Genomic DNA, 17,966 nt, shown 5'->3' on the forward strand with positions numbered 1-17,966 from the left:
TATATATAATATAGTATATATATATATATTTTAAGATGTATATATAGTATATAAATCGAATATAGCTTATATATCTTTATTAACATTTTTTTCTCTAACTTCTATATAAAAAAATTAAAAATAGAAAGTATCTGTTGGGCCCGCTTAGGCCCGTTTGGGCCCACTTAGGCCCGAGACCAACCCACTTAACCCGGGACCGTTAGTTCGTGGTCCCGATCCCGAGCCGGTTCCAGCAATAAGCCCACAAAGCCCGGGACCATTTAGGACCGGCCCATTTAGAACCGGGCCCGCAAAGCCCACTTAGAACTGGGCCCGACCCACTTGCCACCTTAGTTTCGAGTATCAAAAGTTCGTTTCTTATTAAACTCAATTTAGATTCAAACTTTGCCATATATATTGAAACGGGGATAGTATTTGGTAGCTATATTGATTCATCAACATGGAAAGATTCACAAAGTTGCGATGCGCTAGAAATCTAAGCATGTCCATTTGCGCGTTGATTTTCAGGCATGGATTTTGTGGTGGCGTCGAAGAGAAGGAGCAACATTACTAGGAGACTGCTCTTGGCTGCTGGCCTTACTGCAATTTTTGTTTCCTTATATTCAGAACATCTCCTGGTTTTAGTAGTTTCATGAAGGTTAAATTCTAACCGAACTTGTCTTCTTAATTCTTATGCAATTGCATTTCAATTTACTTCTTCAGCCCTGAATTTCAACAACAACCCAGTATAATCCCACTAGTGAGGTCTGTGGAGGGTAGTGTGTACGCAGACCTTACCCTTACCCTGGAGTAAATAGACCGTTTCCGATAGACCCTCAGCTCTTTCCCTCCAATAACTTCCCACCTTGCTCTTGGGATGACTTGAACTCACAACCTCTTGGTTGGAAGTGAAGGGTGCTTAGCAACCCACTCTTGTCAAAGTGGAGCTATAAATCACAGCAGTTTAAGTATGAATTTAGGCACAATGCAATTTAACTCTACATTGATAGTACCATGTGAGACGTGTTAGATAATATACTTGTTCCACATCGGATGTGGAATGGGTATACTCCCCAACAAAATGATTATTCATTTCTTTTTAAAATTATCATATGAGTATTTGTCCCCGTAATAGCTGGTGTTGTCTACTAGGTGACATTGAGTGGAGTCAGGATTTGAACTTTGTGAGTTCTAAATTTTAGGATAGCGACATAAGGTGTTAGTAGCTGGGTTCTGAATTTCATTTTTATACATATTTTAAGTCAATTTCTTAATACATATAGAGTTTGGACAAAAGTTACTGGGTTCGGCCAAACCCGTACTTCGTCTTCTAGCTCTGCCCCTGATTGAAGGGGAGTCTTGGAGCAACGGTCAAGTTGTCTGTGTGTGACCTATAAGTAACGGGTTCAAGTCGTGAAATCAACAATTAATGCTTGCATCAGGGTAGGACGCCTACATCACACCCCTTTGGGCTGCGGCCCTTCCCCGAACCCTGCGTGAACGCGGGATGCTTTGTGCACCACGCTGCCCTTTGTCTACTAGGTAGCATTATATATTCTAAAACAATATTTTCTTTGTTTTTCCGCTTCTTTAAAATATACTATAAGCTTTGTCAACTAAAATCTTAAAATGCACCTTATGTTTTACCTTAAAGTTTCCTTTTCATACGAATCTAACCGTCATTTTCAAATATAAATTTCAGTTTTCTCAACATGAACCTGGTGTAACTCATGTCTTAGTTACTGGAGGTGCTGGCTACATAGGTTCGCATGCTGCCCTTCGGCTCCTAAAGGATTCATACTGCGTAACTATAGTGGTATTTACCTTTTCATTTATGAATGAGTTTTGAACTTCTAGCGACATTTTGCACAATCATGTGATTCATTTGAACAGGACAACCTTTCGCGTGGAAATATGGGCGCTGTAAAAGTTCTTCAGGAATTGTTTCCTGAACCAGGACGTCTTCAGTTTATTTACGCTGATTTGGGAGATGCAGTAGCTGTATCCCTAATACTTTCTTTTATTCTTCCTGTTATTCTTCTTATGCTTATGTTGATAACTAGAATCTCTTTTACTTGTCCAATTATAGGCTGGCATTTCCTTATCCTTAACTAGTACCTCAGGTTAACAAGATATTTAAACGAAATGCATTCGATGCTGTGATGCATTTTGCAGCTGTTGCATATGTTGGTGAAAGTGCACAAGAGCCTCTTATGTACACCCCTAACTTATCAAGCTCCAACTCATATCGACTGTTAAATATCTTTCAGTTTAATGCATTTTCTACTTGCGTACCGTAAATACTAATTTCATTTCAAGAGCTAGCTATAGAATGCAGTAATCAGAAAATAGTCTTATATTGAACTTATTCTTTTCGAGTTTGTGCATCCCTTATATTTACAAAGCTCAAAATTATGAGAATTCTTACTTTTTTTTGTATCATCCAATTTTCTTCTTTTGAAGTAATATTACTGAGTACTGTGCAGGTATTATCATAATATCACATCAAACACACTGCTACTAGTTAAGGCAATGGCGACACATGGTGTAAAGACAGTAATCTATTCAAGTACTTGCGCCACGTACGTATGGAGAGCCTGAGAAAATGCCTATTACAGAAGAAACTCCACAAGAGGAGTAGATTACAACACACCCGATGGAACGTGAATAAGAGACTATATTGATGTGACTGACTTAATTGATGCTCATGTAAAAGCATTAGAGCATGCAAAACCTAGCAAAGTTGGTATTTACAACGTCGGGACAGGAAAAGGTAAAAGCATTTTACCTTTTATCGCTGCAATATTATACATACTCTAGTTTAAGTGTTTAAATTTTGTCATATGCTTTGTTACAACAGGTAGTTCAGTGAAACAATTCGTCGAAGCCTGTAAAAGGGCTACAGGAATGGACATAAAGATTGAATATCTCACACGACGTCCAGGAGATTATGCTGAAGTCTATAGTGATCCGTCCAAAATCAGGCGTGAACTAAATTGGATCGCGAGATACACACTTAAAGAGAGTTTAGCTATAGCATGGAGATGGCAGAAGGCACATCGAAATGGTTACAACTAAAATAGATAAGTCTAAGATTGAGTTCATTTGTTCTTTGTTTTTTTTTTTGCTTTCTGCATAGATAACATTATATCCCTAGGACCTGCAATGGCTTTGGATCCAGAGTGTTAGACATAAGACACTGATCATATTATAGTTTGATAGTCTGTTAGATGTATAACTGCAAAATCTTTCGGCGTCTTTGTTTATATATATTCTATTATTCTTGTATATCAATAGGCATTCAGCAATTCACTTGATTTTGGTAAGATGTATAATGTATTGCAGTTCACTGCCCAAATGAATACTATTCCAAACTGTAAACATGAGAAATGCAAAGCTGATTCTGTTATCTCAGTCAATGTATGTATGTTTAAAAAAGAAAAAAAAAATTCTTTAGAAATTTGGATATTTGAATCATTACTTTGGCAATTGTTTAATTAATTTGAGAAAAGGTCTAAAGAATATAATCATTCTTTTTTGTGTCTACACTACATAGGTGATTCCCTTGGTTGATTGCACAAGAGAATGTTGTTCACATCCCAGAAGTCAAAATTGCAGAACAAGATGCAGAATTTGCTTAGCTTTAGCAGGTGCACTGGATTAGAGTACAAAACCTAGGGTCGTTTGGTCGGGAAACAAGTTATCCCAGGATTAGTTATCCCGAGATTAGTTATCCCTGAATTGTTATCCCACCTTCCCACAGGGATAAAAATAACACTACATCCCCGGATAACTAATTTCTGAATTAGTTATACTGCGATTTTATTCTAACTAAACGTGAGATAAACTCATCTCAAATTTAATCTCGGGATTAAGATCCCTCGTACCAAACGAGCCCTTAGTGTAGGAAATGCGAAATTTAGAGAATATCTAACAATAAAGAGGGAGAATATCCCTTCTTCCATCCTTTCTTTAGCCGAGGGTCTATCGAAAAACAGTCTCTCTGTCCTTTCAGGGTAGGGGTAAGGCTGTGTACATCCTACACTCCTCGGACCCCACTTGTAGGATTACACTGGGTTGTTGTTGTTGTTGTTGTATCTAACAATAAAGTTCTTATTTGAGTTAAAAAATAAATACTCTCTTAGTTTACTTTTATTTGTCCACTATACTAAAAATATTTTTTTATTTTTACTTGTCCATTTTAGCAAATCAAGAGAAAGATAAATTTTTTTTCCTATTTTACCCTTATCATTAACTACTTATTCCTTAAATCATTTTCAAAGGCTTTTTGAAATGCTATTATTATTATGGGTAAAATTAAAAAAATATATACATCATTTATATTTTCTTAAAGGTGAATGCAAAGTTAAAAGTAGACAACTAAAAATAAACATAGGGAGTAATTTATAAGCAAAGGAATATTGGAATGAATCAAGTGCAGATAATGGTTAGAGATGCTTTGCTTGATTGACTAATTAATATTCATTCCCTTTAGCATATAGATAGAATCCACTCAACTTTACAGTATAAGTGGAAAATTAATGCATTACTAGCTTTTAATCCCACTTAAGAGTCTTGGACTATACATACAAAGTAAATAGGCAAAATATCTAGCACCAGCATAATATGAGCTCTTCTCCTCTTCAATGATTAACCTCCTTTTTCATGAGTTTTGCTCCGACAAAATAATAGCCATTTGAAATTGCAAACCAAGATTCTAAAATTGTGAACTATACCAAATAATTACACTGGCAAAGGCGAGGAAATTGCATATGCCCGGGGCGGACACGACTTCTTCTAAGACTAGAAGATCACCGGAACACCCATGACTATAGCATGTCGTACAAGAATCACTCTGGACGAGCGTGCTTCAACTGTGTCTCTGGTGCACAGTAGAATGTAGATATCATGAACGCGAGAGCACAAAGACACTTTTATAAGTGTCATTCGATAGTGCATTATGAATTTTTTATTTATATATGTGTAAATAATTTTTCTTTGAACATATATAATATGCGGATACCGATTGAAAATAATACAAAGTAATTAAGTATCAATAAGGACAGAAAGTAACTCCACAAAAGTATCACAATTCTAGATGGAGACACATTTACAAAACGAAAAAAAATCTTGCCTACGCTATTGCAGCAAGCAGACTAATCACCCTAGTATTTTAATTTGAATAGATAAACTTAACTTTATGGTGAAAATTAATATTTTCACCTTTTCACTTCCTCTATATTATTTATTGATTTCAAGCTATATATGGAGACACCTCACTAATTAAAAAATCACTTGTGCATGTTATGATTTGGGGTCTCTGCTGATGACAAGGAAAGTGCAACAATTTTGCCTTCAAGCTGCCCACCATCTTGTGGCTGCAGCTGCTGATTATGGAGGTACTCACAAAGCTGATCATGATTGACTTGACAACTCTGTTATTAAATTAGTATTAATAACTAGGAAATAATCACATTTGCTCAAAGTAAACGTTACTCAACTCAACAGTTAAAGTTATTATCATGTGATCAATAATCACGAATAATAAAATTTGTTATCGTGTAATTAAAAAATTGCGAGGTCAAGTCACAAAAAAAACCTCTTTTAGATTTATAAGGTAAAATTGCATTTAATAAATTCAATATAGCATGCCACTTTTTTTCATCCTAGCATTAGAAAACTCGTTTAAATTTACTAAATAAGAAAATAATCCTCCAATTATTAGTACAAGTGGGACAAAAAGGTTGAGCCGAGACACACAAGTTTGTAAAATAGAGTTTTTCTCGGCCTACTCTTTTGTTTTTTAAAACGATCAAAAGCAAGGGAACAACAGTACGAAGAAGAAATGAATAGTATCCCCTTAGAATTAGATCGTGATAGTGATATCGAAACAATTCCTTCTTTTTGTCATTTAGATGTCCAGGGGCATATACACCTTGTCTTATGCGGTGTCCACACCGTTTTGTCGAAATTTTTTACTAGTTATGTATAAGAAAAATGAAAATATTTGGGATAAATATAGAAACTAACACCGCGTACAATTACAATAAGTTATTTATTTGTTTATTTCTTCAAATTGTGACACCGTTTATAAAAATTTTTGCACACGCCATTATAGATGACTGAAACCTATAGGAATTCTTGCATACACAATATGCATGGCACTATATATATATATTAAAAAGTTCTTTGTAGTATTATATCCTGCTTCTTGATCAAATATTGTAATTTTGAAAACCAAGATAAAGGGAAAACCAAGAATCAAGCAATATGGGATAATGAAGGGATCTTACTTGTGTTTTGTTTACATGGAGATTTTGCATGTCTTGATCTTCTAGTGGGAATTTTTCTGTTGGTCTTGCCATTTGTGCCATCTTTTAACCCTGAAAATATGTGACTATATCAAAATCAAGTGTGTACTTCAATTTAAAAAGGAAAAGAACATATAGATAAAGATGAAATAGTTGGGGTTGAAAGAGAAATGTTGAGGACACAAGTATAAATAAAGAAAAAAATGTTGGTTTATACTTTCTGATTGTACCTTACCAAACAGTCCCTTGATTAAAGGGTAACCATTTACATGAATCAGTGGCTGTTAGCTAATTACCCTTTACCAAAAAAAAAGTATTTTTATATTTCTTTCTCACATAGTTTATTACACAATTATTGATTAAGTTAGTACTTCTTTTATCTAAATTGTACTTGTTTGACTAGTTGCCTCCTAATATACCAGTTGACCATTAATAAAAAGAAAAAAGACTCTTCTAATAATAAAGGAATAAACTGTATTACTTACTTTCTATTCCTACTGTTGCCAAATCTTTATGACTTTATGTCGACAAAGTTATAGCGGCACGTGGATCATGATTAATACCTTGTTTGACCAAGTATAGAAATCAGTTTATTTTACTAAGTACCTTTTAAAATATATTTTTCGAAAAAAGTATTTTTGAAGAATTTTTTTTTTAATTAATTTGAAAAATACTTTTGAGCAATAATTTATGTTTGATCATATTTTTTAAAAAGTATTTTTAAATATTAAATTACTAATAAGGAGAGATTTACTTAATAGTTAATATTAGATAAGCAGATAATTAATTATAAATATTTATTATTAAAGACGATAATTAAGTTTTTTCATTTTATTTAAGTAAAATATGAAAATAAAATTGAAAAGTACTTTATTCTGTCAAGATAATTTATATATATCAATAAATCGTCCAACAAATATGAAAGTTCACCCCAAAAGTCATTATATTACTTAATAGTTTAAATTAAGTAAGGCAATTTTTAGTACTCCCTCCGTTCACTTTTACTTGTCCACTTTGAATCTTGAACACCCTTAAAAATAATAAATAAATTACATAATTTACCATGATACCAATATTAATTGGTGTATAATTTTAATGGATTTGAAAAATAATTTGGAATGAGTAATTAATGCTAAGGGCAAAACATGAAAAATAAATTATTTTTCTCTTAATATGCGAAAAGTGACAACTAAAAGTGAACGGAGGGAGTATATACAATAATTTGATAAAAGTATTTTTGGTAAGAAGAAAATTCAAAAATACTTCCACTTATGTTTAGGGAGAGAAACTATTTTTTCTGTTTCTAAAGAATTGATTCAACTTCTATTCATGAAAACTAACTTTTCTCCTCCAAAAAATTTGGCCAAACACCTTAAGTTAAAAGAATAAGTTAGAAAAAAAAAGCACTTTTTTTAAAAATAAACATGTTTGACCCCGAAAAAAGCTTTGACAAACCTGCTATAAAAAAGATGGCATGCTTACTTCAATCATATATTATTAAATTATGATATTTTAAAAAGGACCAAATATATACTTGGTGCCCAAGTACCAATAACTCTATGTCTGATTCTTTTTATAAATTAAGGAACATACATTATTGTCCAAGCAGCACCAACTCTATTGTCACTCGCATGTGCTTACAAATATTTTAAAATGACCTTATACTTGGTGTCCAAGTAAAATTAACTCTATGGTCACTATAAGATGCTTATACTTATAACCAAAATCTAAATCATCTTTGTCAATCCTTCTAATCAAACTTTTGTGTTTCTCAATCCTTTATTTCTTTTTTGGGATATCTAAGTGAAATTTTTATGTGCTCTCTTTATTCAAAGGGTTTCTGTTGCTAGTTCTCGAACCAGATATATATATACCACACGTTTAGGCCAAAATGGATGTCTCCAACACAAAACAAAATCTTGCAACTTCCCAACCAAACTATGATAAACAAAGTGAACTAAAAGCCTTTGACGACACAAAAGCTGGTGTCAAAGGGCTAATTGATGTTGGGATTACTAAAGTACCTCGAATATTCATTCATCCAGAGGCCTTAGAAAACCCCTCGAGCCCCAAAATAACAAGTTTTATTTTCCCATTAATAGACCTTCAAAACATGAATAAAGATCCTATTAAGCACAAAGAAATAGTAAGCAAAATTAGAGATGCAGCTGAAACATGGGGTTTCTTCCAAGTGATCAATCATGGAATTCCAGTGTCAGTATTGGATGAAATGTTGAGAGGGGCACGTCGTTTTCACGAGCAAGAAATCGATGTTAAGAAGCCATACTATAGTCGAGATGTGGCGAGGAAGGTAATGTACAACTGCAATTTTGATCTGTTTAGTGAGAAAGCTTTAGCAGCAAATTGGAGAGACTCACTTTATTCTGTTATGGCACCAACTCCTGCTAAGCCAGAGGAGTTGCCTGAGACGTGCAGGTACTTTTTTTTTAGTTTTAACTTTTATTTACCGATAATTAAAAACAATTACATGTAATGTTCATAATAACTGCAATTAGTAATCTGGAAAACTGGTTAAATACATTAATATTTGAGGGAGGAGGTTACCAGAAGGTAAAGTTGTTTTCCTGTAACCAGAAGGTCGCAGGTTCGAGCCGTGAAAATAGTCTCTTACACAAATACAAGATAAAATTGTGTACATAGACCCTTGTGGTTTGACACTTTTCCGAACCCCGGGATAGCAAGAGCTTAGTGCACCGGACTGCAGATAGTACAAAATTCTTTTATGCTATCAGATAAAATTAACATATAATAACAGGTAATTGTTTTATAACAAAACATATATGATAACCAAAGAATAAAATAATAACACGTTACAATGTGTTAGTGCAACAACAATAATAAACCCAATATAATCTCACGCATAAGGTCTCGTAGACCTTACTCCTATCTTGTAAAGATAGAGACGCTGTGTCCGATAGACCCTCAGGTCAAGCACACAAACGTGTTAGTGCAATTTGTGTAAACATAAAATTCCATTTTAATTTATCAACTTTACTTGTATTCTTTCAGGGAAATTGTAATAGAGTACTCAGATCATGTGATGAAATTGGGGTGCAATTTGCTTGAGTTATTATCAGAAGGTGTTGGTCTCAAACCTAATCATCTCAAAGAAATGGACTGTGCTGAGGGACTTGGCATTTTGTGTAATTATTATCCAGCATGTCCACAACCAGAACTTGCAATAGGCACAAGCAGACATGCAGATAATGATTTTTTCACAGTACTTCTACAAGATGATTTTGGAGGACTTCAAGTTTTTCACCAAAATCATTGGGTTGATGTTCCTCCTACCCCTGGAGCTTTAGTTATCAATATTGGTGACATTCTCCAGGCAAGTCTTTTGTATTCTTTATACTTCTTGACCTTTATTTTAGGGGTCAGCCCGTTGTACGAAACATCTCGCGTTCACGTAAGGTCCAAGGAAGTGTTGCATATGCAGGTAGTCTACCCTGATACAAACATCAATAACTAATTCTACGGCTCGAACCAGGAACCAATAGCTCAAACGGAGACAACTTTACTGTTGCTCCAAGACTTCCTTCACTTCTTGACCTTATGTTTACCCATTAATTTCACGGATAGTCATCCAACTTTTAATTTATATTGTATCAAAGTTATAAATTATAATACTAATTTTTGTAATTGAAAAATAAATAACTCAATTATACCTACATATCATAGAAAATTAATTTAAAAAAAAAACAGAAAATGCTAAATCCGGTCCTAGAAACACAAGTGGGCTGCTACTTCAACAACTTAGTTAATTTTATGCCACCACTTAAAAGTTTTAAAAAATTATTTTCTGACCCGCTTGAAAAATAAAAAATAAAAAACCCATGATGTGTCACCTTGTCGGTTATGTACTGTGAGTTGCTGATGTGGCATATTTGCATAGCTATTTTATATTATACATATGGCAGCCTACTTGTGTTTCTAAAGATTCAAATTACTAGTAGCACTTTTACTTTTAATGTTATATAGATATAGTTGAGTTATTTTCTTATTATAAAAGTTGGTTTTAGAGATTTTGATGCAACAGACTGAAGAATGTAGATGATAATCCCCTTTCTGCTTTTCAGCTGATATCAAATAAATCTTTCTTTAAATCAATTTTAATATGCCACTGTCAATTTTTCTTGAATTTTGGTTTTCAGCTCATATCAAATGACAAGTACAAAAGCATAGAGCACAGAGTATTGACAAATAAAGTTGGTCCAAGAATATCAATAGCAAGCTTCTTCGGTACAGGGCCTTTGGCATCTTCTAGGATTTATGGACCAATTGAGGAGCTATTATCAGAAGATAATCCTCCAAAGTATAGAGCAACTACATTGAAGGACTTCTTTGAATACTCTAGCCAGAAAGGACTTGATGGCAATTCTAATTTGTCTCATTACAGAATCTGAAACTTAGATGTTGAGTTGAAATAATGTTTTTATGATTTAACTAGTGAAGAAATTGTTGGGTTTTTTCTAAGGATATGTGTGAATGGAAGAGGCGTCTCTTGGATTGTACCTCTTCGTCTCATCATTTTATTATCTATAAATTTAGGGGTTTGACCTCATTTTTACGCACAGAAAAATTTGAAAATTTCTCCTTCCACATTGTTGCATTGGTTTTCCAAAACAAACATATAAGTGTCAAGTGTGATTTGCTCCCGTTTGTTCTGTAATTTCGATTGTCAGTATTACAGAATAATTTTTCTGTTCTATCGTGGGATGAAGTTATCCATAACCTTGGGCAACAACAAGAGATTAAATTTCTTAAGGACATACAAGTAACTTGTGGGCTGAACCTTAAAGAAGAAAAGATGTCACATTTGTATTTTTGTTCATTAGGGGTCATGTGGTTGGAAGAATGGAAAAATTAATCCAGCATAAAATCTTCTATAAGATAATATTATGTTTGGCTAGAAGGGATTAGAAAAAATAATTTGGGGTTGTTTGGTACATGAGATAAAGATAATAACTCTGGGATAAAGTTTGGGTTTAACTAAAATGGTGAGTTTAGTTATCCCATATAAAAGGGAGATAACTAATCACATGTGATATCCAACCATCCTCCAAAACAACCCTTTTATGTGTAGCATAACTTATGCAGCTTTTGGTTGGTCATATCGAAAAAATAACTCGTCGAGAATTTAATTAAAATGCAATGTTTGCTCGACGTTATCAAAATAATACACGTATTAAGTAACTTATGTATTATTTTATGTAAAATAGAGAATAACAACGCATGTAACAATTAGCAATACAAGGATTAAAAGTATGTAAAGATATATAAAAACGATATTACTATAAGTAATTCATGCATAACAATCTCTGGATTATTATTTACCACAACAAATAATCACTTTATTACAACATCCGGCATTATAATATTTTTAAACAAATGAACAGTAAGTTTTCTCAATATCTGGTTTTGTTAAACTTTCTCAAATCAGCTAAAGTGTGAAAATATCTTGTGTAGATGCATCTCCCTAACTTGTTTAATATCTGAATTTTCTATGTGGTGTAGATGTGATGACAGCGATTGATGCTTCTTATGTCTCTTTTGCTTTTTGCTTTTCCATTTTTTGTTGGTTTATTCTATGTTTTTCCATTGATGAGATACATATATATACAATAATAGAAAAGATCTAAAAAAAGCAATCCCATGGTCAAAATTATAGAGAAAAAAACCACGTTTACTATCAGACAAGAACAGTCAGTTTCAGATCACAGACCATAAAATATTAGGGTAGAGTAATAAGTATTCTTCGTTCCTTAATTAAAAATTTTGGGTTCAAGACTCGGGTATAAAATTATCATTGGTAGGAAGCGTTTTACCTTATAAAGTGCGACTTCACTACAATAATTAAAATTAGTCCGATCCTTAAAGGGTTACTTGGTTGGGAAATAATTTATCCAAGGATTAATTCTCCCGGATTACTTGGGATTGTTCTCCAATCTCCCATAAGGATAAAAGTAAACTATACTGTCGGGATAATTAATTTCGAGATTGATTATACTATAATTTTATCCGAACCAAACGTGAGATAAACTAATTTTAAATTTAATTCTTTAATTACTTATCTCTTATCCCTCGTAGCAAACGAGCTAAAAGTCTAAAATGAATACGGGTGATTTTTTTTTTATTTAAAAAATGTATTAGATCACATACCAGATACAGAATCCAATTTCTCTTCCTCATTTTCACTTGTTAAATCTATATATAAGGTACTCCCCCAATTAATTAATAGTTTGCACGACTAATATAAATATAGTAATAATCCAATAAAATGCACTATCATTCGGTCAATGTTGGTGGTTGGTAGTGTAATAATAATAATAGTCAAATTGTATCGAAGAAATCAATAAATGCACCTAATCATGTTTAAACATTTCTTTACTTTTAGATATTTTAATACTCCTACGGTCCTACCTATAAGTAGAAACTGAATCAACTCCACTGATTTAGATCGCTTTTTGTCACATATTCCCATTATTATTCTGAAAAATCTGATTTTGGCGAAGTTTGATTTGAAAATGAAAATGTGTTTGGACATTTGTTTTGGGTGAAGTTTGGTTTGGAAAAACATGAAACATGACTTATACTCATGAGTTTTAAAAGTTATCACAAATACCCAACAGTACTATTATCAATAACATTCATTATATTATCGCAAAAAATAGTCCTGAACATAAATAAATTTGATACAAAATTATCATTTTTATAATGAACTACATGATAAACTATCAGATGACCGAGAAGACGAAGCAACATCGTTACAAAATAATAAATGGTGGACTATTTTATAAAATATAATGTTTGGGGGCAAATTTTATAAAATATAATATTGATATTTTGGCTCAAATTGAGCTGGTTTTGGGATTTGGGATTTGATCAAAATATAGACAAAATCTATGGTCAAACATGTATTTGTCAAATAAAACCCAAGTTTATTTTGACAAAATCTATGGCCAAACGGGCCCTAATGTTCACTACTTTTCAATGCATTGCCAGATGCAAATCATGTGTACAATATGAATTTGAAAGGTTTGAATTCATTTTTAATTGATATTGTTTTCTACTTATTTTGTTAATAACCCCTAAATAAAAATAATATTAAAGAAAAATTAGCGGGAGCGATAAAATTGAAAAGATACAGAGAAAATTAGCATCATTTCTACTGTAAAAATCATTTTCTTCAACTTAATACAAGTCCAGACCCACTTAATTTATTCTCTCATTCTTTCTTCTTCCTTTTATTTTGCTGGTAAAAGCGGGATAATTTATTAAATAAAAATAAAGAGGAGTCATTTTTCTCTCCCTTTTTAATCCTAGATCATCCTTCACACCCATTCTCTTTGTAATCGCAAAAAAAGGAAAGAAAATTAAACTTAACTCAACTCTGACCTTGTTTAGATCTAAGATTGTAGAAATTTCTTCACTTATTTGCAAACTAATCAAGTTATTGCCTTAAGTTTGACATAACGTGTTAAAATATGAGAACAGTAGTTACTAAAATTGGACAATGCAATAAATGCACTACGGTCAAGGTGGGCAATAAAAGTTTAACAATACACCATCGATATTTCATAGGACTATCAAATTGCTTAGCCATACTATGAAGGTTTGGGAGAATGATTGAAGTGAGGGTTAGAAGGATGATATCTATTTCCGAGAATCGGTTGGGATTCATGCCGAGTTGTTCGATTATAGAAGCCATTTATCTTGTTAGGAGATTGGTGAAACATTAAGGGGAAAGGAAGAAGGATTTGCACATGATGTTCATTGACCTAGAGAAAGCCATACGACAAAGTCCCTCGGAGGTTCTATGGAGATGTTTAGAAACTAAAGGTGTTTTGGTACCATACATTAGGGTGATTAAGGACATGTACAATGGAGCTAAAACCCTGGTGAGGAATGTGGGAGGAAACTCAAAATATTTTCTATTGTGATGGGGTTACACTAGGGCTCAGCTCTTAGCCCGTTCTTATTTGCCTTAGCAATGGATGCATTGAGGCCCCATATTCAAGGAGAGGTGCCATGGTGTGTTATTCGCGGATGATACTGTACTGATTAATGAAATCCGAGGCGGTGTCAACGAGAGGCTGAAAGTTTGGAGACAGACTCAAGAGTCTAAAGGTTTTAAATTGAATAGGACTAAGACAGAATACTTGGAGTGCAATTTCATCGACGAGATCGAGGAAGCTGACATGAACGTGAGGCTTGATTCACAAGTCATCCCCAAGAGAGGAAGTTTTAAGTATCTGGGATCCGTTATCCAAGGGCTGGGGAAATTGACGAGTATGGTACACATCTTATCGAAGCAGGGTGGATGAAATGGAGGCTAACATACGACGTCTTGTGTGATAAGAATATGCCATCGAGACTTAAAGGTAAGTTTTACAGAGTGTTGGTTAGACCGACTATATTGTATGGGTAAAGCGTTGTCCAGTCAAGAACTCTTATTTCCAAAAGATGAGAGTAACAGAGATGCGTATGATTGAGATGATGTACGAGCATACCAGGTTAGATAAGATTAGGAATGATGATATTTGGGTGAATGTGAGAGTGGCCCCCGTGGAAGACAAGATGCGGGAAGCGAGGCTAAGATGGTTCGGGCATGTGAAGAGAATAATCATAGATGCCCAATGAGGAGGTGTGAGCGGTCAATCTTGGTAGGTATGAGAAGAGGTTGAGGGAGGCCAAAGAAGTATTGGGGAGAGGTGATCAGGCAGGACATGGCATAATTGTAACTTACCGAGGACATGGCCCTTGATATGAGGGTGTGGAGGTCGAGAATTAGGGTAGACGACTAGTAGATAGTTGAGCGTTTTTCATTTCCGTATTAGTAGTATTAATGTTAGTCTGTTAGTTTTCTTGTTTTTAGATTGTTTTTATTACCTGCTGTTTTCTTTTTATCTTGCGCTTCGGTTTCTTGGTATCCTGCTGTTGTTACTACTTATTGCTACTATTTTCTTTCAGTTATTTTTCGGCTATCTGTTATTCTCTGACTATCATTTGCTTCGGTTTTCTCAGTATCTTGCTATGGTTATTGCTTGTTGCTACTGCTCTATTTCTTCTTTCTTGAGTCGAGGGTCTATCGGAAATAGTCCCTCTATTTTCAGAGAGTGGGGGTTGATAACTGGGGATTTTGACTGCTTATTAGCACCTTTTAGCTTTCGTTTTAGTTCGAAAGTATTGAATTGTGTTCCCGGAACTAATGAAATTATGCAAAATTGCACAAATGCTTGAAGTTTGGTCTCGTGAGATGATATCCAACTCAAAAAGGAGTGTTCCGAAACACAAGGCAATACAGGGCGCAGAAGCACAACTGTGCGGTCCGCAGAAGAAATTGCAGACTGCAGAATTCCATCTGCGGCCGCACAACAAGAAGAAAAATATAGCAAACCTTTCAGCAATGTTCGGACCGCATATGAATGGTGCGCCCACAGAATTGGGCTAGGAGTCAAAGATCAGAGAGTATGCAAAAATACCAAGTCCAGGAGCCTTTGTGAATTGCGGACCGCACAAGAATTATGCGGCCGCAAAAGATTGCCTCGCGGCCACAGTCCAAAAATGTGCGGGCGCAGAAGATTACCTCGCGACTGCAGTTCAGAAATGTGCGGTCGCAGAACTCCACTTCTTGCCAGCTGAAGAAATCTGCGGACCGCACATGGAATTGTGCGGCCGTAGAACCTCCCGAGGGGTATTTTTGTCAGAGATTTTTGGCCCTGTATAAATAGACGAGTTTCACAAAATTAGGTTAAGTTTGAACATCTGAAGTTATTGTAGCAGTTTTTCTTTACTACTTTAGGAAGTTTTACATTACTTTGGTATATTTACATTAGATTTCATCATTTTAATCTTCTAGTATGAGTTTAATTAGCTTATCTTCTTTATTTTCTTCAAACCCCATTATGAGTACCTAAACTTTCACTAGGGTTGTGACCCAACCCTAGTGTGTAAACCTTATGGGTATCTAATTTAGTGCTTGTTTATGATTGGGTGTTGATTATTTAGCTTAGTTCATGCTTTAATTTTAGAATTAATGGTTGCAAACATTGATTCATGCCTATTTGACTTAGTATCTACTTGAGAAAGAGGAACCTAGTCTAGGATAACTTAGCTAACAAGGAATTGGGTCAATTGAGAGCAATTAGAAGATTCAACCTAGAGATAGTAATAACCCGACTTGAGCTCTTATCAACTTTTTTGATTGATACCCATTTGGACTTGAGAAAGCACATTGGGCAAAATTACTCTCGGGCCGAGAGGTATTGAAAGGATAACGCAGAGTTGTGAGCTATAATACGCCCTAATCAACAAAATAAGCATTAACGTCTTTATCCCATTAGGTAAATACCTAGATTATGGTCACATCCCTAGGCATTTAAACTATCCGGAAAAATGCCAAAAATACTGATTCGCTTCTAGTTTCTTTTCTTTAACTTATAATTGCTAGAGTAAAATTAGAATTAGAAATCAAAACTTGTTGTGGAAGTGCAATTTAACTATTCCTTTCGCTTTCGTCAAGTGTATACTCCTAACACCCCTAGTAACTCCCTATGAAAATCGACCCCGACTCTTGTTGGGTACTATTCTTCCAACGACCACTCACTATTGAGTGCGGATTGGCCGTGGATCAATTTTTGGCGCCGTTACCGGGGAGTTAAAACGGTGTTAGCTATATATTTAGGTGTGTTTTTGGAATATCTTCTTTTCCTTCCATATTACTAACTTGTTTGAGAAATCATAGGTACAACCATTGCGAACAATGAGCTCGGAAATTTGCTTTTGGGGGATGTGGACGTCGAGGATGACCAAGTTGATGAGGTTCCTCTTGAATCTCAAGATAATAGAAGAGGTCGAGTGCCTCATGACAATGTCCCCGCTCCACCCCCACCTCCACCACGAACGGCTCCACACCGGGTGTTACCCAATGAAGGATATGTCAATGCAATAGTCCCTCCCCGTATTAGGGAGGACAACTTTCAAATCACCAATGTAATGCTCACTTTGCTAGAGCAACAAGGTTTATTCACCGGTGCTCTAAGTCAAAATACAGACAAACATTTGAAGGGGTTTGTTGACACTTGTTGGGGGAGAAAACAAACAAATGTCTCAGAGGATGAATTGAGGCTAAGGCTTTTTACCTTATCTCTACAGGGGGAAGCTTTAGATTGGTTGGAACGTTTTCCAAACCATTCCATTCACACTTGGGATGAATTGGTGAAAACATTTATCTTTAAGTTCTTCTCTTCCGGGCATATGGCTACACTTCGAGATGAGATTTTGGTATTCAAGCAAGAGCCTAATGGACCACTATACGAGATATGGGAGCGGTATAGAACAATGGTCAAGAAATGTCCCAACAACGATATGATGGAAAATATGATTCAACAAACCTTCTATCGTGGGATTAACACAACCAACCAATGTGTAGTGAATCAACTTGCCCGTGGGAACTTTATGACTATGCCTTATGCGGAGGCATGTGAGATTTTGGATGAAATGGCGGAAACATCATCGGCGTAGCAATCCCGGTCTAATGTTCCACAAGGTGATCCAAACGTGATCCACCTTCACAAAGAGTTGCATGACCATGGGTAAGTCATTGCCGAATTGACTACCATCATGAATCAACTAGTAAAGGCTCAACTTCAA

At 34.7% G+C, this 17,966-nt stretch overlaps 1 protein-coding gene, 1 long non-coding RNA gene and 1 pseudogene across 2 annotated transcripts; 2 read left to right on the forward strand and 1 right to left on the reverse strand.

Annotated features, from left to right (window-relative positions):
• The first annotated feature begins 509 nt into the window (after positions 1-509).
• On the forward strand, positions 510-2,742 carry LOC104117531 (UDP-arabinose 4-epimerase 1-like; annotated as a pseudogene).
• A 2,263-nt stretch (positions 2,743-5,005) lies between these two features.
• LOC104117529 (uncharacterized) lies at positions 5,006-6,447 on the reverse strand. Its single transcript, XR_691076.3, has 2 exons — positions 6,273-6,447; positions 5,006-5,414 (listed from the first exon to the last, which is right to left on the reverse strand). It is a non-coding gene; the product is annotated as an uncharacterized lncRNA (long non-coding RNA).
• A 1,494-nt stretch (positions 6,448-7,941) lies between these two features.
• Positions 7,942-10,882, forward strand: LOC104117530 (1-aminocyclopropane-1-carboxylate oxidase homolog). Its single transcript, XM_009628591.4, has 3 exons — positions 7,942-8,726; positions 9,321-9,642; positions 10,466-10,882. The coding sequence occupies exons 1-3, from the start codon at positions 8,182-8,184 to the stop codon at positions 10,715-10,717; spliced, it is 1,119 nt and encodes a 372-aa protein (XP_009626886.1). The 5' UTR covers positions 7,942-8,181; the 3' UTR covers positions 10,718-10,882.
• Positions 10,883-17,966: the final 7,084 nt, after the last annotated feature.

This window comes from Nicotiana tomentosiformis, chromosome 6 (assembly GCF_000390325.3).
Source record: "Nicotiana tomentosiformis chromosome 6, ASM39032v3, whole genome shotgun sequence".
Classification (NCBI taxonomy): domain Eukaryota; kingdom Viridiplantae; phylum Streptophyta; class Magnoliopsida; order Solanales; family Solanaceae; genus Nicotiana; species Nicotiana tomentosiformis.